This window comes from Festucalex cinctus, chromosome 13, assembly GCF_051991245.1.
Source record: "Festucalex cinctus isolate MCC-2025b chromosome 13, RoL_Fcin_1.0, whole genome shotgun sequence".
Lineage (NCBI taxonomy): Eukaryota > Metazoa > Chordata > Actinopteri > Syngnathiformes > Syngnathidae > Festucalex > Festucalex cinctus.
In genome coordinates, this window is record NC_135423.1 from 11,898,225 (window position 1) to 11,915,909 (window position 17,685).

Sequence of the window (17,685 nt, forward strand, 5' to 3'; positions counted from 1 at the left end):
ACAAAAGCTGGACGCACACAGTAAGCACCAGTTCAGCGAAGTATGGATGTGTGATGCAACGCTGATGCAAACACCTCAGTGGCACACTGCAACTAATCTGATTGATAAGACACGCACACACAGCTGTAGGCCAGTTTCCACTCAGGGGAGATTTGGCACGGTGCAGCAAACATACGCTGATAGTATAAGTGAAGACTGACTCCGTCTGACCTTGTGATTTGGCACATAGACACCTTTGTTCTATTATGAGAAGCACACGTCGCCAGAAGAGCAAAATATAATGCACTCACTCGGATAACATATCGGTGTCAATGAGGTCAGGACAAGTTTGTATGCAGTTGAAGTTTATTGTCTTAGAGATACTAATGAACAACCTGAAATAAATCTTTACACTGCATGTATTTTCAAAAGGGATTTCTATGTTGTAGCATGTGCAATCTGCTAGTCCAGTAGCGTGTCAAAGTTTCAACTCTGGTGTCTCTATTGTGCTGAAATGTGACTCTCAAGGTCACTCTTAGCATGACCTCTGTCTCCGCTGGTTGCCGTCCTCAACTGTGGCCAGCTGGAAGACCGCAGGAGGAATCACAAATGTTCCGTGCCAGCAAAGCTCTCCGCCGGCGCCTGCCGAGCGGCTCCGCTGCTGCCTCGTTGCCGCTGCCCGATACGTTTCAATGTGATTTGGAGCTCATCGAGGCGCTGAGATATGTAGCGTCTCTGCAAATCCAGCAGGATTGCGCCATTACGGCTCAGGATCGGCGGAGCTGACCTCTGCTACACCGCAACAGTGTATGTTACTAATCATGACGTTTCTTGTTTTTAGGGATGTTGGATACCACTTTTTTTTCCCCAGACAGACAGTAGTACAAGTAAATCAACTTTTGAATAGTCACCGATACCACTAGATTTTTGATACTTAAAATTCCCCAGCAAAAACGGCAGACAATTCTAAAGAAAGATCTATATAATGATTTTGTCCTTAAAATTGCATTGTTTTTAGAATTTTTAATTGTAAAATGGCCACATTATATAGGCTGCCGTCACCTCAGTAGTTGCCCATCCTTGCTCTGGTACGCGACTTAATCAGTGTAATGTAAACAGATGAGAGTAGCAAACAAACACTTGCTAGCAACAACTCTAGGACCATTTGAACAATTTAGGTATCGACTGATTATTGCCTGCATTCAGCATTTTGACGAATATTGATATCGGCCATTTTTACAAATCTGATGACGGTTAAAGGCAAGGTCTTCCGTTTTTACTCAGGAAAACGCGCTATATAAATACAGGATGTATACCCATGAACTCCTTCTCAATCTACACCTCTGGGCTTCTGTTAATGTGTGGTGGTGATTTTTTTCCTAACACCAAGCCTGTATTCTGTCATTTTGTGTTTGTTTTGTCAACAGCAAGACGTTTCTGTGGACATACAGTTGTTTACCCCTCCAGCCAATCGCAGAGCGGGGGGTGGTGGGGGGCGTGTCACTCGCTGTCGGCAGACGGGGCCGGGCGAATTTGTCGGCTGCATGACGTCACTCCGGCGGCAACTTGACAACACGCACGGATTTTTTTTTTTTCACTCACTCATACTAGGAAAAAAATATTTACTTTAACAAACAATAGGGAGCTACCATATTTATTCGTTTTCATTAAACTTTTGAATACATAATCCCTGAACATTTTTTTTTTTTTTAGAATTTTATTGCCTAAGGTTGAAAGAAAAACTTTTTGAACATTTTTTAAATCTGAAAAGTTGTTCAATAAACATGTGGTTAAAGGCATTTCAACAAAGAGTTTGAATTTTTATTTTTTTTAAAACTTTACACCAAATTTTTTTCCCCCTTCCTTTTGCTGAAAATAAATATCGGCTTCAAATATCGGTTATCGGTCTCCGTGATTACTAATAATTGGTATCGGACGTGAAAAATCCATATTGGTCTATCTCGACTATCTGATGACATTCAATGCAAGAGCCATAAGAGATGAAACATGCTGAAGGAGGTAATGCAAATACAGTACCATATTCAAGACCACCTGCAACATGCAAACATAATAATACACGAAAGATATTGGAGTATGGCATCCAAGGTGAAGATCATTTTGAGATTCACCATAAAAAAAGGAGATGCAATGACCTGTTCAATCATCACTGCTTGCAGCTTTCATTATCTTTGTAATGGCAACATACTGTACATGATTCAACTCTTGTATTGGATCTCTCCATAATGTGCACGTGTACATTAAGCCACATTTACATAGAGCATGTTATGTGTATGCACAGTGTGTAATTATCCAGCTTCTTACCACGGCCTGGTTGTCTTCATCCTCCTTTTTCATCATGCTCACATGAGGTCTCCTCTGCAGCTGCTTGCTGAGCTCCAAGAAGGCTTCGTTCAAGCGATCGATCTCCTCTTCCACACAGGACACCTGGAAAATGAGCTACGGTACTTTTAATGAGCTTGGGGAATGAAGATCATTTTGTTGGTCATACACATACCTCCATTGAAGTGCCGTATTCTGGTACAACTGCAAAAATAGGTGCAAATTGCAATGGGAAGGCTTAACACTGATTGTTGGTCAATGTTTGATAGAATCGCACATTTCATATAATAATCATTTTTATACATTGGTACATTTTTCCCACTCATAGTAACTCATCATTCATCATCATTTCCTCCCCGAAACATCCAATAGGGTCACACCGCCATTTACAGTTGCAAATGATGTGTTTATTTGTTTGAAAGGGTCCATGACCATCATTCAATGCGGGGGATTTCCAGGTTGTGCAAAGGTGGACTGCAACTAATTGAATGTAGAATTGGCTAACGGGCAAAAAAGTTGCCAGCTAATTCTTATAAAATCTCATTTAGTTACTGTGAAAAGTTATTCAAGTATATTACTGTAGTTTTTACAAGTATTTATTCAATATAAATTACAGTTACTTAATGTATTTACTATCAGCAATTCACTGTAATCTAGTTTACAACAGTTTCTTGTATTCCAATTTACAGGAATTTACTGGCAACTAATACATACACCTTTTCACACTGCACTTTGCAAGGTACAGGTCAATGACAGCCCCTAAATTGTCCGTAGATGTGAACAAGACCTATGCTCTGTGATGGCCGGTTCTCAACTCTTATTTCTCCACTTCACTCTTCCGTCCAAAATGCTTTAAGCGGCAGATAACTGGTCAAAGTGCTGGTTCTTTTTTTTTTTTTTTTTTTTTTTTTTTTTTTTTCTTCTCTAAGAGGAATCGATAAACTGAAGCATCAGGCAAGTAAACAAACAAGCTGGAATGGACTCTAGCACGCGTGAAACCCAATGAGGATAAAGGCTATGAAAATGTTCTTTTAAGCCCATGAGGGCAAACGTGTGCAAAGCTAGCGAATGTTGATTTCTCGTCAGGGTTCGTTCTGAACATAGTCGAAATTTCATACAAAACGTCAGCGAACGTTTGCGAACCTTGAACGAACACTGACGGGAGCACGCATCCGCTACATTTGCCAACACTCGCAAATGTTCGCCCTTTTTATTTCTGATTATTTAAGTCAGTGACATTTAAAGGTTTCATCATTTTACAATGACAACTAGACTAAGTGCAATTTCTGGAGAAATTGCGTGGGAATGCTGAAAGCTGAATGCTAATAGCTGAATACTAAGATTTGAATGCATGTGGAATGCTTATGAAGTCAATTGAGAGATAAATTATGAAATTCTAACCTGGCTATTGGACAATGCGCTTTACCACCACCGAGCAGTATCAGACACCTGGTAATGATGATAAGTTATATGTATGGAAGTGGGAGTGGAAAGTGACACTTGAAAAAAGTTCAATGTCTGTCCCATTGAAAATGAATGGGGAAAAGTGTGGAATCAGACAATATATACCCCGGGAGGTGTGAATTTCTGAAGCGAGTTGAAATTTGAACAATGTAAATTGGAAGTATTATGTGGGAGTTGTTACGCGGCAAAAAAGTGTGGAGAAAAAAAAAAATCACAATAACATATGTGGGAATGCTTCCCGATAAAAAATATATATTTGGTAACTTAAAATGGTCGAAATAGTCTCAATTTCAAAAAGTCAACCAGTGTGGAAACATTAATAATTTCTAAGGGATTATTTATTTTGCCCTTTAATTTGTTCATGCATTGTTTTATAACGATGATTAAAAGCATCTCGCTATCCTGGTCTAAAGGCTGATATAACTGCAAGTGTGCTTCACCCAGCCAATGCATATTCTTTACTCTTGAAAACATGTCAGCCATATTGCACTGTAGCCTCAATAATTAATTTGTTTTTCTTTTCATCCATGCTTGTTAGGGATGTTTTGTATCATTTTCCATCAGATGTACATTGTTTCATGGGCCAGTGCAAATGTGCCTGCTTTACAAAGGAAATGGTCCATGCACTCCAATACAGCCCATCAACTATAGGAATACGAAGTATTCATATGTTTATCAGAGACTTGGTGGATGGTGATGTATGTAATAAATTGCCCAGTGATTGCACTGCAAATCAATTTCCCGGCGGGTACAATTAAGGTATCCACTTGAAAGTAAAGCAGCTGAAAAGTTGACACTGCTGCCTGCTGTGAGCATTCTAGAAGCCCAAAGGCGTGGAGGCGGAGGACGAGACGCTTGGTTTGTTTGACTAATTGCAGCAGGCCAATTTCATGCTGATGAAAACAGTTTTAGTAAACCAACATCCTGCTTTGAAACTCCTAATTGCTGCAGTTCATTCATTACGTTGTGATCATATATTCTGTTTTCAAAGATGAAGAGGACAAGTGAGCCTAAGTCAGCAAATACAGTATATAACAATCATGTCAAACAAGTAAAAAAAAAAAAATGTGTGGTTTGTGTACCATGGTGGCAAACGGGCTCCCTCTTGTGGTACGTGGGAGAATCATTTAATTAAATGTTCAAAATTGTGCATGATATTATAGTGGTTTATTTATTTATTTTTCAATCCAGTACACTGCCTCTATCAAGTAGTGCTCAATCATCTTTTAAATACAATACATTTGCATTTAATGTTTAAAAAATATTTATTTTAAAACATCCATTGAGGTCTAAATTTTAACTTGTATTTTGTTGTGCAAACAATTTCAACCGTATAATTATTTGAGTGCAGTATTAATGTTAAAACTGCATAATGTTACAATAGAATACAAAATCAATTTTAGGACGAAAGAAGCACTTACTGCTACAGAGCTTTAACGTGGACATCATGGTGGCGGCTCAAGAGTTTTTTTTTTTTTTTTTTAAATTGATTATTTTCCCCTCACTCGGCGCACTACAATTGCTTTTGTGTGGAGGCTCTTACCTGTCGGAGTCTCCTCAATTGTACTTTGTGAGAGATTTGCAAAGAGCTGCTCTAACATAGAATGCTTGTATTTTTCCAGTCTGAAAGAGAAAAGCTCGTCGTGTTATTTCTGCATTTTATTTTATTTTATTTTTTTTGTGGCTCACCTTGCGTCTAATAGATGTTCAGTAAAGTGCGCTCCTTTGGGAACTCTGATGTTGATAAATTCCTCACTTAGTGCATCCTGGGGCCAGAGAGATTCAATCAAATGAAGCCATACGAATATCAGCCATGACATTGAAAGGCCAACCAACGCACCTCTGCTGCGTTCTGTTTGAAAGACATGCTGAATAGTTGTAGACTCAAAGCTGAGATGGAATCATGAAGAGCCTGCATGAAGCTCCGGGCATTGTTTCCTGGTGTAAAAACAGACTGAATCAGAAAGTGAGGCACACGTACAAGTAGAAATACATTTGGAAATGTGGTTAAATTGGTCCCAAAGATGAATTTTCAGACAGCACAGCGTTATCTTTACAATCACCTGACGCTATGTGAGCCATAGATTGAAGAATGGTGGCGATAAAATGTCCCACGTGCTCTAGCTTAGCCTCGGACAGATAAAGAACTTGATGGCTGGCGTCAAAATAAAAGTCCCCCCTACAATGTGCCAGCAGGTTGTTATCAGAGCGCGGTGGCAAAAGTGGGAGAGACTCGGCCAGCATCAGGAGCACAGAGGAGGGGAACGAGAGGCTTTTCTCAAGCAGCTCCATCACCCGGCAGCCAAATAAGAAAACTGCAGAGTGCTGAGGCGAGAGGCCGTCCAGCGCGGTTGGAATGAGGTGCACTTCAGGGTTCTCTTGGGATGAATTACAGATCACTGTGAGAACACAGGAAAATATAGTTTGTTTGGGATTGTTGTGGACCGGTTGGTTGGCTTTCGTGATTTTACCAGGGAGATGGGTTTTTAGTGTTTGTTTACCATTGGGGAAAGGCAGAGTGGGATCAGCTGGGGTGAGATTCTGAAGGGATTGATGGATCTCTTGCAGGGTCTTATACAATGGAGATATGCAGACGAGCTTGGATAAGTCCACATCACTGAGAAATGGAGCAGTCCTCTGTGAATGGACTAAGAGGAAGAAAGAATTTCTTTCAGCAATTTACAGCAATAGAATCTAAAAACAAAAACTAAGCATGTAATCCATGCAAAAGCACACAAAATACTGCCATGACACATTCCACAAACAGGAAAAAAAAGAACATTGAATCTCACATTCTGTCACTGAATACAATTTATTTTTCATATTTCAAAAAGAATGAAATTTGTGTGTAAGGTTTTTACACTTATATCTTATAATTTGGCATTCAGTGATGCCTTGAAGTTTGTATGAAAGTTAAAAAAAGAAAAAAAAAAGACTAAAAAGAAACTTAGAAAAGGCACCACTGTATTAATTTGTATTTTTCAATAAAAAAAATTTATGTACTATTTCTAAGGTCAAAGGAAAAAAAAAAGTGATTTATTCGGAATACCTTTTCTCCTATTGGATATATTAGAAATAGTTTCAGGGTCAATCTATTGCAATCAAAAGCTTCATTAACTCTGCTTTGTGGGACTTCAGAGGTGTACTTGTTCAAAATGTAAGTGTTTTGAGAGTACATAGCAGTTTCCCATTCACTGTGACTAACATTTCTCACACAATATTACAACACTAAATTAGCATGAGCAAGGGATTTTAACTAGCATTTTAAATGTCAATTAACCAACCACTTTGAAGGTTCCTTTCTTACTTGCATTTTGGGGAAGTGCCTCTGTTTGGGTCAAACGGATAGACTGAACCTAGAGATGAACATTTGGAATTAATACTTTCATAAATTCATTTCTCAGTAATTAAGTTATATGGTACCAAATTAACTAAGGGATATTGTACCAGTGTAGTATTGTTGTTACTGGTCTGAGCTTGTTGTTCACGTTCCATGGCATCCGAAGGCTGGTTGTGGACGTGTGAAAGAAAGGGCTGATCCTGGGTCTGCCAAGTTTCTTGGTTCATCTTACATAAAAGTGCCTCCACAGATCTGAGAACAGCTTCCAGTAATGCTGGGGATTCACCAGCTGGGCAATAAAAAATAAATACATAAATAAATAAATACATAATTTATGGTAGTATATGCATGGATGGATTTAATAATAATAATAATAATAATAATAATAATAATATAATAATAATTGTTTAGTAAGAAGAACAATTTGGCATTGTCAAATAATTACAAAAATATTTCTCAAAATACTGTATAATATTTTTCCCATGATTAGAGGTAAAATCAGAGTACTGGTAAAAAATTTTTACCTTCGTCATTAATCTTTTTATCAGTCTCGTATGGTTTATCCTTTGCAGCATTCTGGGATGCTAGCAGTTGTTTTAGGAGATTCAGCTTTTTACCGTCCATTTTCTCAATTACATGCTTAAATAAAAGACACCAATTATAATTTGAGAACACCGGACAGTGGAATATACATGTATATGAAAGTGTTTTTCAAGCGACATATGATACACTCTCACCTGTAGGGTGTCAACCTGTTGATTAATGTTCCGGTAAAACTCCTGCGTATCTTTGCGATGTCGCGCCAGCTGCGAGGCCACATGAAGGTTTTGATCTTCCAGTTTGTCGTACAACGTCTTGACATTGAACTCCTCTAAATCGCAGCACGCTGACACAAATCCTACATGGAAACAGTGCTTATCGCTACTCAAAGTCACCTTATCTGTGCCTCCAAAATAACTCTCAAGTTAGACAGCACAAGACGGTACATGGAATAAATGATAACTACCACAATTAAAATCACAGAGGGTAACTGAGCGATAGAAATACTACCGCAGTTCAATGTGATAACCGGCCGTTTTGTTCTTTATCATCAATCAAATAGGGGGAAGCTTTGGAAAGCTGCCTGGTCACGCTCTATGGACTTTTAATGCAGCCAGTGGACACTAAAATGTGCTATCAAGCTACATGAATAATACAAAAGACCACAGTGAGGAGACGAAGCTTTCACATATAGTCAATACGAGGTTACTGAACTGATACTGCCTTGGGGCCTTCACTACATTTGTTGTTGTTGTTGTTGCCATGCTATAGTGAGCATCTATAGTTAAAGGGGGAGTTTTCAAATCCAAGAAAAAAAAAAAAAAACTTTTGTAAACTCTCTGTATAACCTATGGAAGATGTCCCAAAAGTTTCCGGCCTCACCTTGAAAACAAATCGATACTGTATTGGTGCTATCTTCTTACAGCATTTAGACTCTTTGTGTGACTAACAGTTGGTGCTGTTCAATTCTTAGGGATTAACATGGCAGTATGTTAAAACTTCAAATTGATAACATTGTAACTCTCCATTACAATTTATGTCAAGCTACTAATGTAACAGCCATGGCTAACATCTACTTGTTTACAGTGCATGTGGTCAGAGACTCGAGGAAACAGGGATATTTCGAAGGGATTTTGAAATTATAGAAAGGCTTTTAAGGCTAAGAAGCCCAATCCGACATCTAGTTGTAAATAGGACAGAGTCAGTTTTGAGCTTTTTTTTTCTTTTTTTTTTGGTCCAGTCAACAAGCCAATTGTGCCAAGTATGTCAATCACACAGTTGCCATAACGATTCATACGACTAATATAACTACATCTAATCTAACAGCTAACAGCCATGTTTTCATCAGAACTACTTCCTGCTTCCATCTCTAAGAATCAAAGAAAATGTAGTCCTACTAGCCTAAAGATGCAGTTGCCAGTCAAACCTAACTCAAGCTGAGCCTTTCCTGCGGCATATTTCCAATGTTACGATGCGGGACCAGCGCGAGGTAAACGACACAGCCAGCTGCAAAAAAGGTTTGATAATTGTGAGTGCGTTGACTTGTTTAGCGCTGTTGAACTGTTAGCTAAAGCAATAACACAACCACCGGTCGGCCGGTCACCAGGTTGACTAGTGATTAAATTTCTTATAAATAGTTCCTGGTGAGAATTTAGTCTCTAGTTGATTTTCTGCTAAATTGTAGTGTCCCGGTTTTTAAATTTGACATCTGGTCACCCTGTATAAGAGATTACTTCTCAATCGACATGTTTCACATCATGTTAGCGAGGCCTTCGCTGCATAAACCACGACGTGTTTTTAGGCTATAGGATAATAATGTTTCACATTGTTCAGAGACAGTTGCAAATGCGGTCTTTGCATGACAATATTTGTCACAAATTTATCTTCAAGCTCCATTAAGCTACCAAACTCAGCATACAACACATTCCGCCTACACTCATTTAAAAATGAGCTTACCGCCTTTAGAGATAGTGGGCTCCTCAGCCTCGGCTCCCTCTCCTACACCTCTACTGCCTGGGGAGCCATATGAGCTAAGGGAGACAAACAAAAACCATAATAATAGGGAATTAAACGCTTTCTTGCATGTTTTTGTAGTAGTTAAATGAGGCAGAGACGGGGTTTTGATTTGTGACCAAAAAGACAATTGAATTATCCCTGCTTTTAAAATAGCATACTGCACCTGTCTCCACTGCATGGACACTCCAAAGGACGTGGGGGGTCTCCAAGGCTTCGCCACCGGGGCTTTGTCCTCCAATCGCAGACCAGCTTGGCATTGCCGGGCCAGAGAACCATAAGTACTGTGGTCACGGCCACCACGACCACTAAAAGCAGACTCAGGAGGCCTGAACACAGTTAACAACAAGAGCTAGCTCTAAAATTGTTACTGTGTAGTAAGAAAATAAATATTTCATGTATTCTAGAAGGTTTAAAGGCCCATTACTCTTAAATAATGTCTACAAATTTGTCTGAATTATTTACTATCTAGAATAGGCCCATCCATCCATCCATCCATCCATCCATCCATCCATCCATCCATCCATACGAAAAAAAAAGTTTATTAATTAATTAAATATTCCTGAAATGGCTGATTTTTGGGAGCAGCTTTTACATTAAACTTCAATACATTGTGCAGGTGGGTTGTCATGACTAGGGTCATGCAAGGGTTATGGTTGGGTCATGACCGTGTGGTCAAGTGTCTGTCTTGAACTGATGTAACAGCATCTGGTTTCAACTGGTAAGCCGCTATGTGACGTCAGGAGCTATGTGATGTCAAGAATCTTTCATCTCTTTACCTGATCAACAGCCAATCAGATAATACCATGTCAGTCCTGTCACCCACATGTCTAGCCACAACCAATCAGATCGAGTCACTGTCTATATAAGCTGTGTGAGAAATGTGTGTTTTGTCGGATTATTACCTCTGTTCCTCTGTGCATCTCCACAGCCCAAGGGGGCTTGGCGTCTCGTGATTCTCATTGTTTTTCGACTAGTCAAGTTTGTTCTATGCCTCTCGATGTTATGTGCATAAAGAGTTCAAATCTTATTTGCGTCTGCGTTTTGGGGATCCAACCCCAGAACATAACATGAGTGGAGACCACTTTGTACTATAACGTGACAAAATGTAGCACAAACAGCAGGATACTGACCTGCAATCGTTCCCCAATCCGGTAGAAGGTTTAGTCGGTGGTGCTTGATGACTCCATGCCTGACAAGCTGCGCTGGGGTCATAGCCTGGAAGGCCGAGGCCCGCGGGTCACAATGTGTCCCATCCTCACTCACCACTACCACTAAACTCCAATCGGGGACAGCGCTGTCCAAGAATACATATTTCCCCGTTTCCAAAAAAGCATGGGCAAACCTGACAGGAGATCAAACAGAATATCCACCTAAAATATTAAGAACTGCACTTGGAAGTTATTCCTGCAGGGCCTCACCAGGTGTTATTCAGATTGGACTGTTTGATGAGTGTTTGCACACGTCTGAAGACCCCAAAATCCCAGCTGGGGTTACTGTTGAATAAGTGGTCTTTCTCATAGAATGGGAAGTGGCTGAGACTGCGATCTTATTGATGCCAAATGAATTAGTATAGTCAACATTTTAACAAACAAACAATGAAAGCAGATTGTGTACCTGTGTGGTTAATGGTTAGATGGAAAATGAGCATGTCACCAGTGGACAGACAGGCAACTGGGTTTGCAATACGAGGAAGGACAGGCAAGTCCTCCTCATGACCTTCTGTGGTTCGCCTCTTTCTCCGCGTGGGAGCTAAGACATCTACTGATTCTGAAAAGAGATAAATCAAATCAGTCTCATGCAGAATAATTTTCTCATCATTGGAAAAAAAAAAAAAGTTATTTCATTGAGTAAAGCTTATTGATACAAGAAAGTCAAATCACCAGAAATAAACATTTCAACATCCTGTCTTTGTTTGGGAATCCAACCAAACACTCCTTGAGAGTCAAACTGAACCAAATGGATTTTGCCAATATTCTTTGCATGATGCTCTGGTCCTAAAACATCCATTAAAGTCTGGGGGGGGAAAACAAAACAAAACACGAAATGACCCAACAACTACTGTAAAACTGAATACCATCATCAACATGAAGAAAAAAATAATAAATTTTTGCTTATAAAAGTGAAAGGACGTCTTCTTGTTTGGGTGACTTGAAAATTGTAAAACAAAGGACAGCTTTGAAACTTAAAAATCCAATTACACTAAATTCATATTTTCATTGTGAGCATATTGGCCAGCAGTTTTTTTTTATTTATTTTTTTAATGTTTTATTCAAAGAGTGAACAGCCACAAAATTCATCCAGACACCCTTGAATCGATAAACCACAGTCTAAACCACAAATTCAAGGTACATTCAAGGTAAATCGTTACACTTTCAAACACAAAGGTCCATTTTGTAATACAATATATTATATTACGATAAAGGACGCAATTAACTAACTTGTGTATCAATCAGTAAATTGTACTGAGGCCAACCTGGTAAAGGGCACAAGGAATGTTATTCTTTACTTTAAAAAGGTAGAATAATTCCACAAAACCTACAAAGTACATAACCAATTTCTCCAAAACCTTGTGAATCGGTAGAATATGTGCTTTCACGTTTACAGCTTTTCGAAACACAATTGTTTAATTTTCCTACAATGCTTGCTAGCCTTTGTTGATAATGGTTAATGCGTGAGTGCTATCCATTAAACATGCACAACTTCCATGAGTGGGAATAACAGATTCCTTTGCACGTTTTGGTAAAAGAGATGTATTAGTGAATTAATTGTTGACTCAAAACTAATACGATTGAATATTTATCGAGCGGCAGTATACACGTGCCCCAGCATGCCGACTCTGGAGCCAGGTCAAGGCAGCAGAGCTTTAGTCGACTTTGCCGAGTCACAAATTTCCCCAAAAACTGCCCAGCCTCCATATTTTATCTGTAGAAAGTCTTGACAGAATGTGAGAAGCGTGAGGGATCCCACCTGAATATGATGAGCTGTATTGACATCTGTGGTAAATTGGGAAACTGGTTAAGCACTTTTTGCCTAATCCTTACACACACACACGGATCCACACACAAACATTCCATGGTAATTACAGCATTATCCTCACAAGGGGTAGCTTAAAGTCTTACTTGAGCCCAGATTGTACTGTCTTTTTCTTTGATGCTGAGGAGCAAATGTCCATCTGGAGAGAAACGGCCTGAAAGTTGAGGCATTTTAGAGAGGCAGGAAGTGTCGCATAGCTCTTCGGCAGACACGTATCGCTGACAGTGGCAGCTGGGGAATCAGGATAAGGTAGCAGTAAAAAAAACAAAAAAACTGTCACTTCATGTAATTGATTTGCAGCATTTCCAAATTTTTCGTGTAAATAACACTTTTACATACTACAGAGTGTAAAAAAAAAAAAAAACACAAATAAAAAGCAAGAGTGTTATTCACATGCCCATATCCACATCCAGATTCCCTCCATGTGGTCCACAGGTTACATTACAGGAATATAGGGAAGGTGATACACACTCTCTGGATGCCGCCAGCCTAACCTGCCCTGGAGCGCACCTCTTATACAGCTACAACACAAACACACATGAAAATATGATATCCACATGGTACGGTGCCTCGGACTTGCTTTCAGGATCTGTAATAGGAATACGACTAACCTCGGGCTGGCAATCCAGTGCACTGTCAGAAGTAGAGCTTTTGAAGTCCAACTCGTTATAAAAGATGAAACCAGTTCTGCACAAGCATGCGCCATCTGAGCGCTGAAAAGAGCGATTTTTGCCAGTGCAGGTACAAGAGGAAGAACCTACACGACAGTTGCAACAATAAATGACACAGGCAAAAGTATTGGGGCACAGCTTGTTATTGCAGTGTTTATCAATTATTTTTTGTTAACTACAGAAACAGAAAATATTTCTCACCCTTAACTCTTTCGCCGCCAAAAACGTTTAATAACGATTAGTAAAATCATGATTTATGCCACCATACACGTTAAATGACGTCAACTATGTTTTTTTTTGTTTGTTTGTTTTTTGTTTTTTTTTGTTTGTTATCAATGGGCAGTTCACCGTCTAAGTGCAGAGCGCACTGCCTGGTCAATGAGTTGTGGAATCAAAAACACTCTATGGCCAGCAGATGGCAGCATTGTATCTCTTTTCAATGGTCTCAATGTGTATGAAATTACAATGAAACATGACAAAATCTGATGAAATAAAACGTTTTCAAGGATGACGTAAATGATCAAAGCCTTTGTCATATTAGTTTTTTTTTTTTTTTTATAACGTGTGGCAGTAAAAGAGTTAACACTCCGCCACGACTATAAATAGTATCATTTGTCTATAAAATTGCTGTATACACATCTCTGACAATGAGAGTGCTACTGACACCTACTGGAGTGGATGTGCAATTACACTTTATTCTAGTATGGCAAAAAAAATCATTACACTGATTTAATGGGAAAGGCCATGTATGAAACCTGGAAAAAAATCTCACTCACTTCATTATAAGCCAGTAGAACCCCTTGATTTTTCACAGTCAATTAAAAAAAAAGAATAATAAGGACACTGATAAAAAAAAAAAAAGTTTTACTGTACACATCCATCCACCCCTCAAACCATGCAGTGTCTGTTTGGCTTTAGCTCAACAAGATAGTTTGGGTTCTATACTTCCAATTTTGTGGGAGCAGTTTGTGGAAGGCACTGACAAGACAATGTCCTTAAAAGCACGGTCGACTGAGTTCAAACACTTTAAGAAGTAACTAGAAGGGATACTGCCAAATGGGCCCTCTCTGTACCCGCTCAAGTGACAAACTCTTATAGACAGCTGCAAAAGAGTGCCAATTCTGTACTTTCACTTCCTTCACTTCTCCATATTGTGTATCTCGCAAACGTGATATTTTTTTGGCAGCATTTTAAAAGAGTTTACGGCAATATGGAATATAGTTATGGATGATTAAAAAAAATAACCTGGTGGCGAAGTGGAGGAGCTGCCACAAGGGAAGCAAGCCCTCTGGGCATGAAGGTGGTTGAAGGTGTCAGCCGGACATGGGTGACAATCTGTCAGTGTGTGAGCCTTGGTCAGGTTGCCAAATGAACCAGGGAGGCACGGTGTCGGTCGTGTGGATCCAGATGGACATACATAACCCGGAGGGCAAGAGTTGCTCTTGTAGTCATCTGTGCCTATGTCATGAAAACAATTGACAACTTTATGATAGGAACAGGAAGTGTAATATGGACAATTTCCAAAGCGCATTAGATGATTCGCCATCATTATTTTTCAAGCAAATATAGCAAACTGTGCAACCCTGCCTCTTGTCCCGCCCAATATACTAACACCAGTGACATTGACTATGTCCTTTACTTGGATGTGCGCACCTGGTGGGCAAAAGTATCCTGGAGGGCATGGCAGGCATTTGAAGACAGTTGATAGGTAGGGTCGATAGGTGCCACCTTCGCACGCACTGCAGCAGCACTTTTTGGAACCTCTAAGCCCGCTGGTGTTGACAGGCACTGAGCCTCCATCGCAAGACATCATTGAAGAGCTGTTGGCTGGGCAGTAGAAGGGAAATGGACAGCTGTGGAGGGCGGGCAACAAGGTTATTTGTAGAGTTAACTCTGTTAAGCCCTTCTTATCTGCAATCACCTTTAAAAAATGCTTCCTATGCCAAGAAAGAGGGTATATTTGGGTATTGAAAGGTTAGCGTACTCACAGTTGTTCAGGGAGATTGTAGGACCGTGACCCTGCTGCACAAACGTAACCTGCCGGACAGATTTGAGGCTCAGCAGTCTGCGGTCCACAGTATGAGCCAGATCTGCACAACTTCTCTGTGGCTGAACCTAAAAAGTGAGCGTAAACTATTTGTTGAAGAACATCATTTCAAAATAAATTTATAAACAACACCATGGTAGACTCGTGTGGAGTTGTGTGCTTGCATGGCTTAGGTTACAGTTACACTCTATGTAGCCCCGTTTGAACCCAAACTTAGTGTACCAGAATTTTAGCCTTTTTTCCCTCCATATTCAAGCCTTCTTAAGTTTCCACACAGTCTATCAGTGTATCCCCATAAGTGGACGACGCTGCCGAATCCCAGAGACTCAAAGGCGCACTACATCTTAGACCACCATTTAATATGTTAATGTTTTTCCAAAGATGAAATGTTGACGCGGAGCAGCTTGCCACCCCGGCAAAGTCGAATCAAGCTCCTCTGCCTTGATGCCAGCTCCAGAGTTGGCATCTGCACAAGTCAAGTCTAGTCAACTTTATTTACATAGATCTTAATCACAACAGTCTCAAAGGGCTTCACAAGCCGACATTTGACAAACATTAGAGACATTCCTGATCTAAAGGAAAAACTTAAATTCTCTTCATTGGTTGTGGGGGGGGGGGGGGGAGATTCCTATCACACTACAGACCGAGTCCAAGTTATGTTGTGCCGTACTGTCAGTATTGTATATGCGCACCCCGGTTATTTTCTCATCCGCACGGTGAGTGCCAATTAGTGTTAATTTCGCTAACGAAAACTAAACAAAAATATTTTCGTCAACACACATTTTTCACTAGACGGAAACTAGACTAAAACAAACAACAACTAATGGTGACGAGACGAAAATGTACTCCACTTAATAAAATCTGGACTAAAATCTGCTGACATTTTAGTTCATGAACAAAATCGAGAGAAAAATGACTTTTGTAAAATCCAGTCTTTGCTAATCTGTCACTGTGACACGCCCCCTTTCAAATCTGCAGTTGGCGAGTGCAACAAGAACAAACATATGGGACAAACAGGAGGTGGATTCACAGTGAAAGATTAAAAAAAATAAATTATAGTTATAACGTAACCAATTACTTTCCAATAATATTAATCCAACAGCTAACTAATGCTGGCTAATTTACTAGCTCGTAGCACGGATCCATATTAGCAACTTGTTGATATACTATAATTGTGTGTCAAGCTGTTTTTCACCAAAAAGCTGAGAGAAAAATGTATCTTAAATAGTTTTAGATCCGAAATGTTCAACATTATCTGCTGACAAAAAATATAAGGGGACAAAATGATTGTGCTTACTAAACTAGGCTAAAATGTTGACAGTTGTTGCCTAAAAATAGACAAATAAAATGTTTCCTTGTACTAAAATGAAGATGAAAATGTGAGATTTATAGTCGGCTAAAAGTTGTAGTCATCACATTTCACCTTTCCGTCATGAAGTTCATCTCATTGTACAGTAAATGGCAACATTATGGAAGGTGCGGCCAAACCTACTCATGGGGCATTCGTAAGAGGCCCTGCATGGGATCCCCTCCACGTTGGGCTTCCCCGTAGCCTGAGGGTCTGGGCAGTAGGTCCCCCCAGCACAAGGCTCACATTGACTGGGTTCAGCAGCACCAGGAAGCATCCTCTTTGTGCCCGCTGGGCAGAAGATGGGCGCTCCAGGCCCACTACACCAGAACCCAGGTGGGCAAGGAGAGTTGGAATAATCTAAAAGTCCTGACAGAAGGTTATAAATGACATAATGGTATGAATATACTGTATCCCTTTCATCGTTTATGAGAAATAGGAGCGATCAAAAAACATGGCGCGTTCCCTATCAGTCAGGCATTTCTAAACATAAAGAACCAGATATGGTATCAATATGGTTTCATTTTTTCTGTTACAAATCCAACACTCAATCATCAGTGTCACCTCAGGTAACATGGGTTTTAAATTCAGTGCCTTCAATCATATTAAAACTCCTCCACTCTTATCTCCGCCACAGGCTCAGGCGGCAGGATAATAGCGTGCATACAAACTGAAATTAATATAACCGGGAAAGGCAGTTTGCTTTGAATTGTGTTTGAGTAATGTCGGGCAAAAGAGAGGCACATTGTCGCGTAGCTCCATGCAATATTTTACACCTCATTATAAGATATTGCACAACGTATCTGCTTTGCATTTGCCGTTTTAATTAACATTATGAATAAGTCCACCGCCACTTTAATTAACATTTCAAGGGGTAGAGTGGTGCTCATTGTCTGCCATGCTTTGT

General features: G+C 39.8%; 1 protein-coding gene across 1 annotated transcript in view; it reads right to left on the bottom strand.

The window, feature by feature from the left end:
• Positions 1 to 404: 404 nt before the first annotated feature.
• The window catches only part of LOC144033554 (uncharacterized), a 73,134-nt gene continuing 55,853 nt past the window's right edge, over positions 405 to 17,685 (bottom strand). Inside the window, exons 77-101 of the mRNA XM_077541739.1 lie at positions 16,923 to 17,147; positions 15,372 to 15,498; positions 15,037 to 15,236; positions 14,629 to 14,841; positions 13,324 to 13,469; positions 13,106 to 13,233; positions 12,799 to 12,943; positions 11,560 to 11,692; positions 11,294 to 11,446; positions 11,098 to 11,224; positions 10,810 to 11,021; positions 9,843 to 10,005; positions 9,620 to 9,693; positions 7,861 to 8,021; positions 7,648 to 7,762; positions 7,231 to 7,412; positions 7,091 to 7,139; positions 6,285 to 6,431; positions 5,847 to 6,182; positions 5,624 to 5,721; positions 5,473 to 5,549; positions 5,327 to 5,406; positions 2,495 to 2,523; positions 2,302 to 2,424; positions 405 to 771 (exon numbers count right to left, since the gene is read on the bottom strand). Of these exons, the coding sequence (XP_077397865.1) occupies positions 583 to 771; positions 2,302 to 2,424; positions 2,495 to 2,523; positions 5,327 to 5,406; positions 5,473 to 5,549; positions 5,624 to 5,721; positions 5,847 to 6,182; positions 6,285 to 6,431; positions 7,091 to 7,139; positions 7,231 to 7,412; positions 7,648 to 7,762; positions 7,861 to 8,021; positions 9,620 to 9,693; positions 9,843 to 10,005; positions 10,810 to 11,021; positions 11,098 to 11,224; positions 11,294 to 11,446; positions 11,560 to 11,692; positions 12,799 to 12,943; positions 13,106 to 13,233; positions 13,324 to 13,469; positions 14,629 to 14,841; positions 15,037 to 15,236; positions 15,372 to 15,498; positions 16,923 to 17,147 (3,632 nt within the window). The 3' untranslated portion in view covers positions 405 to 582. The remainder of the gene's footprint in view (positions 772 to 2,301; positions 2,425 to 2,494; positions 2,524 to 5,326; positions 5,407 to 5,472; positions 5,550 to 5,623; positions 5,722 to 5,846; positions 6,183 to 6,284; positions 6,432 to 7,090; positions 7,140 to 7,230; positions 7,413 to 7,647; positions 7,763 to 7,860; positions 8,022 to 9,619; positions 9,694 to 9,842; positions 10,006 to 10,809; positions 11,022 to 11,097; positions 11,225 to 11,293; positions 11,447 to 11,559; positions 11,693 to 12,798; positions 12,944 to 13,105; positions 13,234 to 13,323; positions 13,470 to 14,628; positions 14,842 to 15,036; positions 15,237 to 15,371; positions 15,499 to 16,922; positions 17,148 to 17,685) is intronic.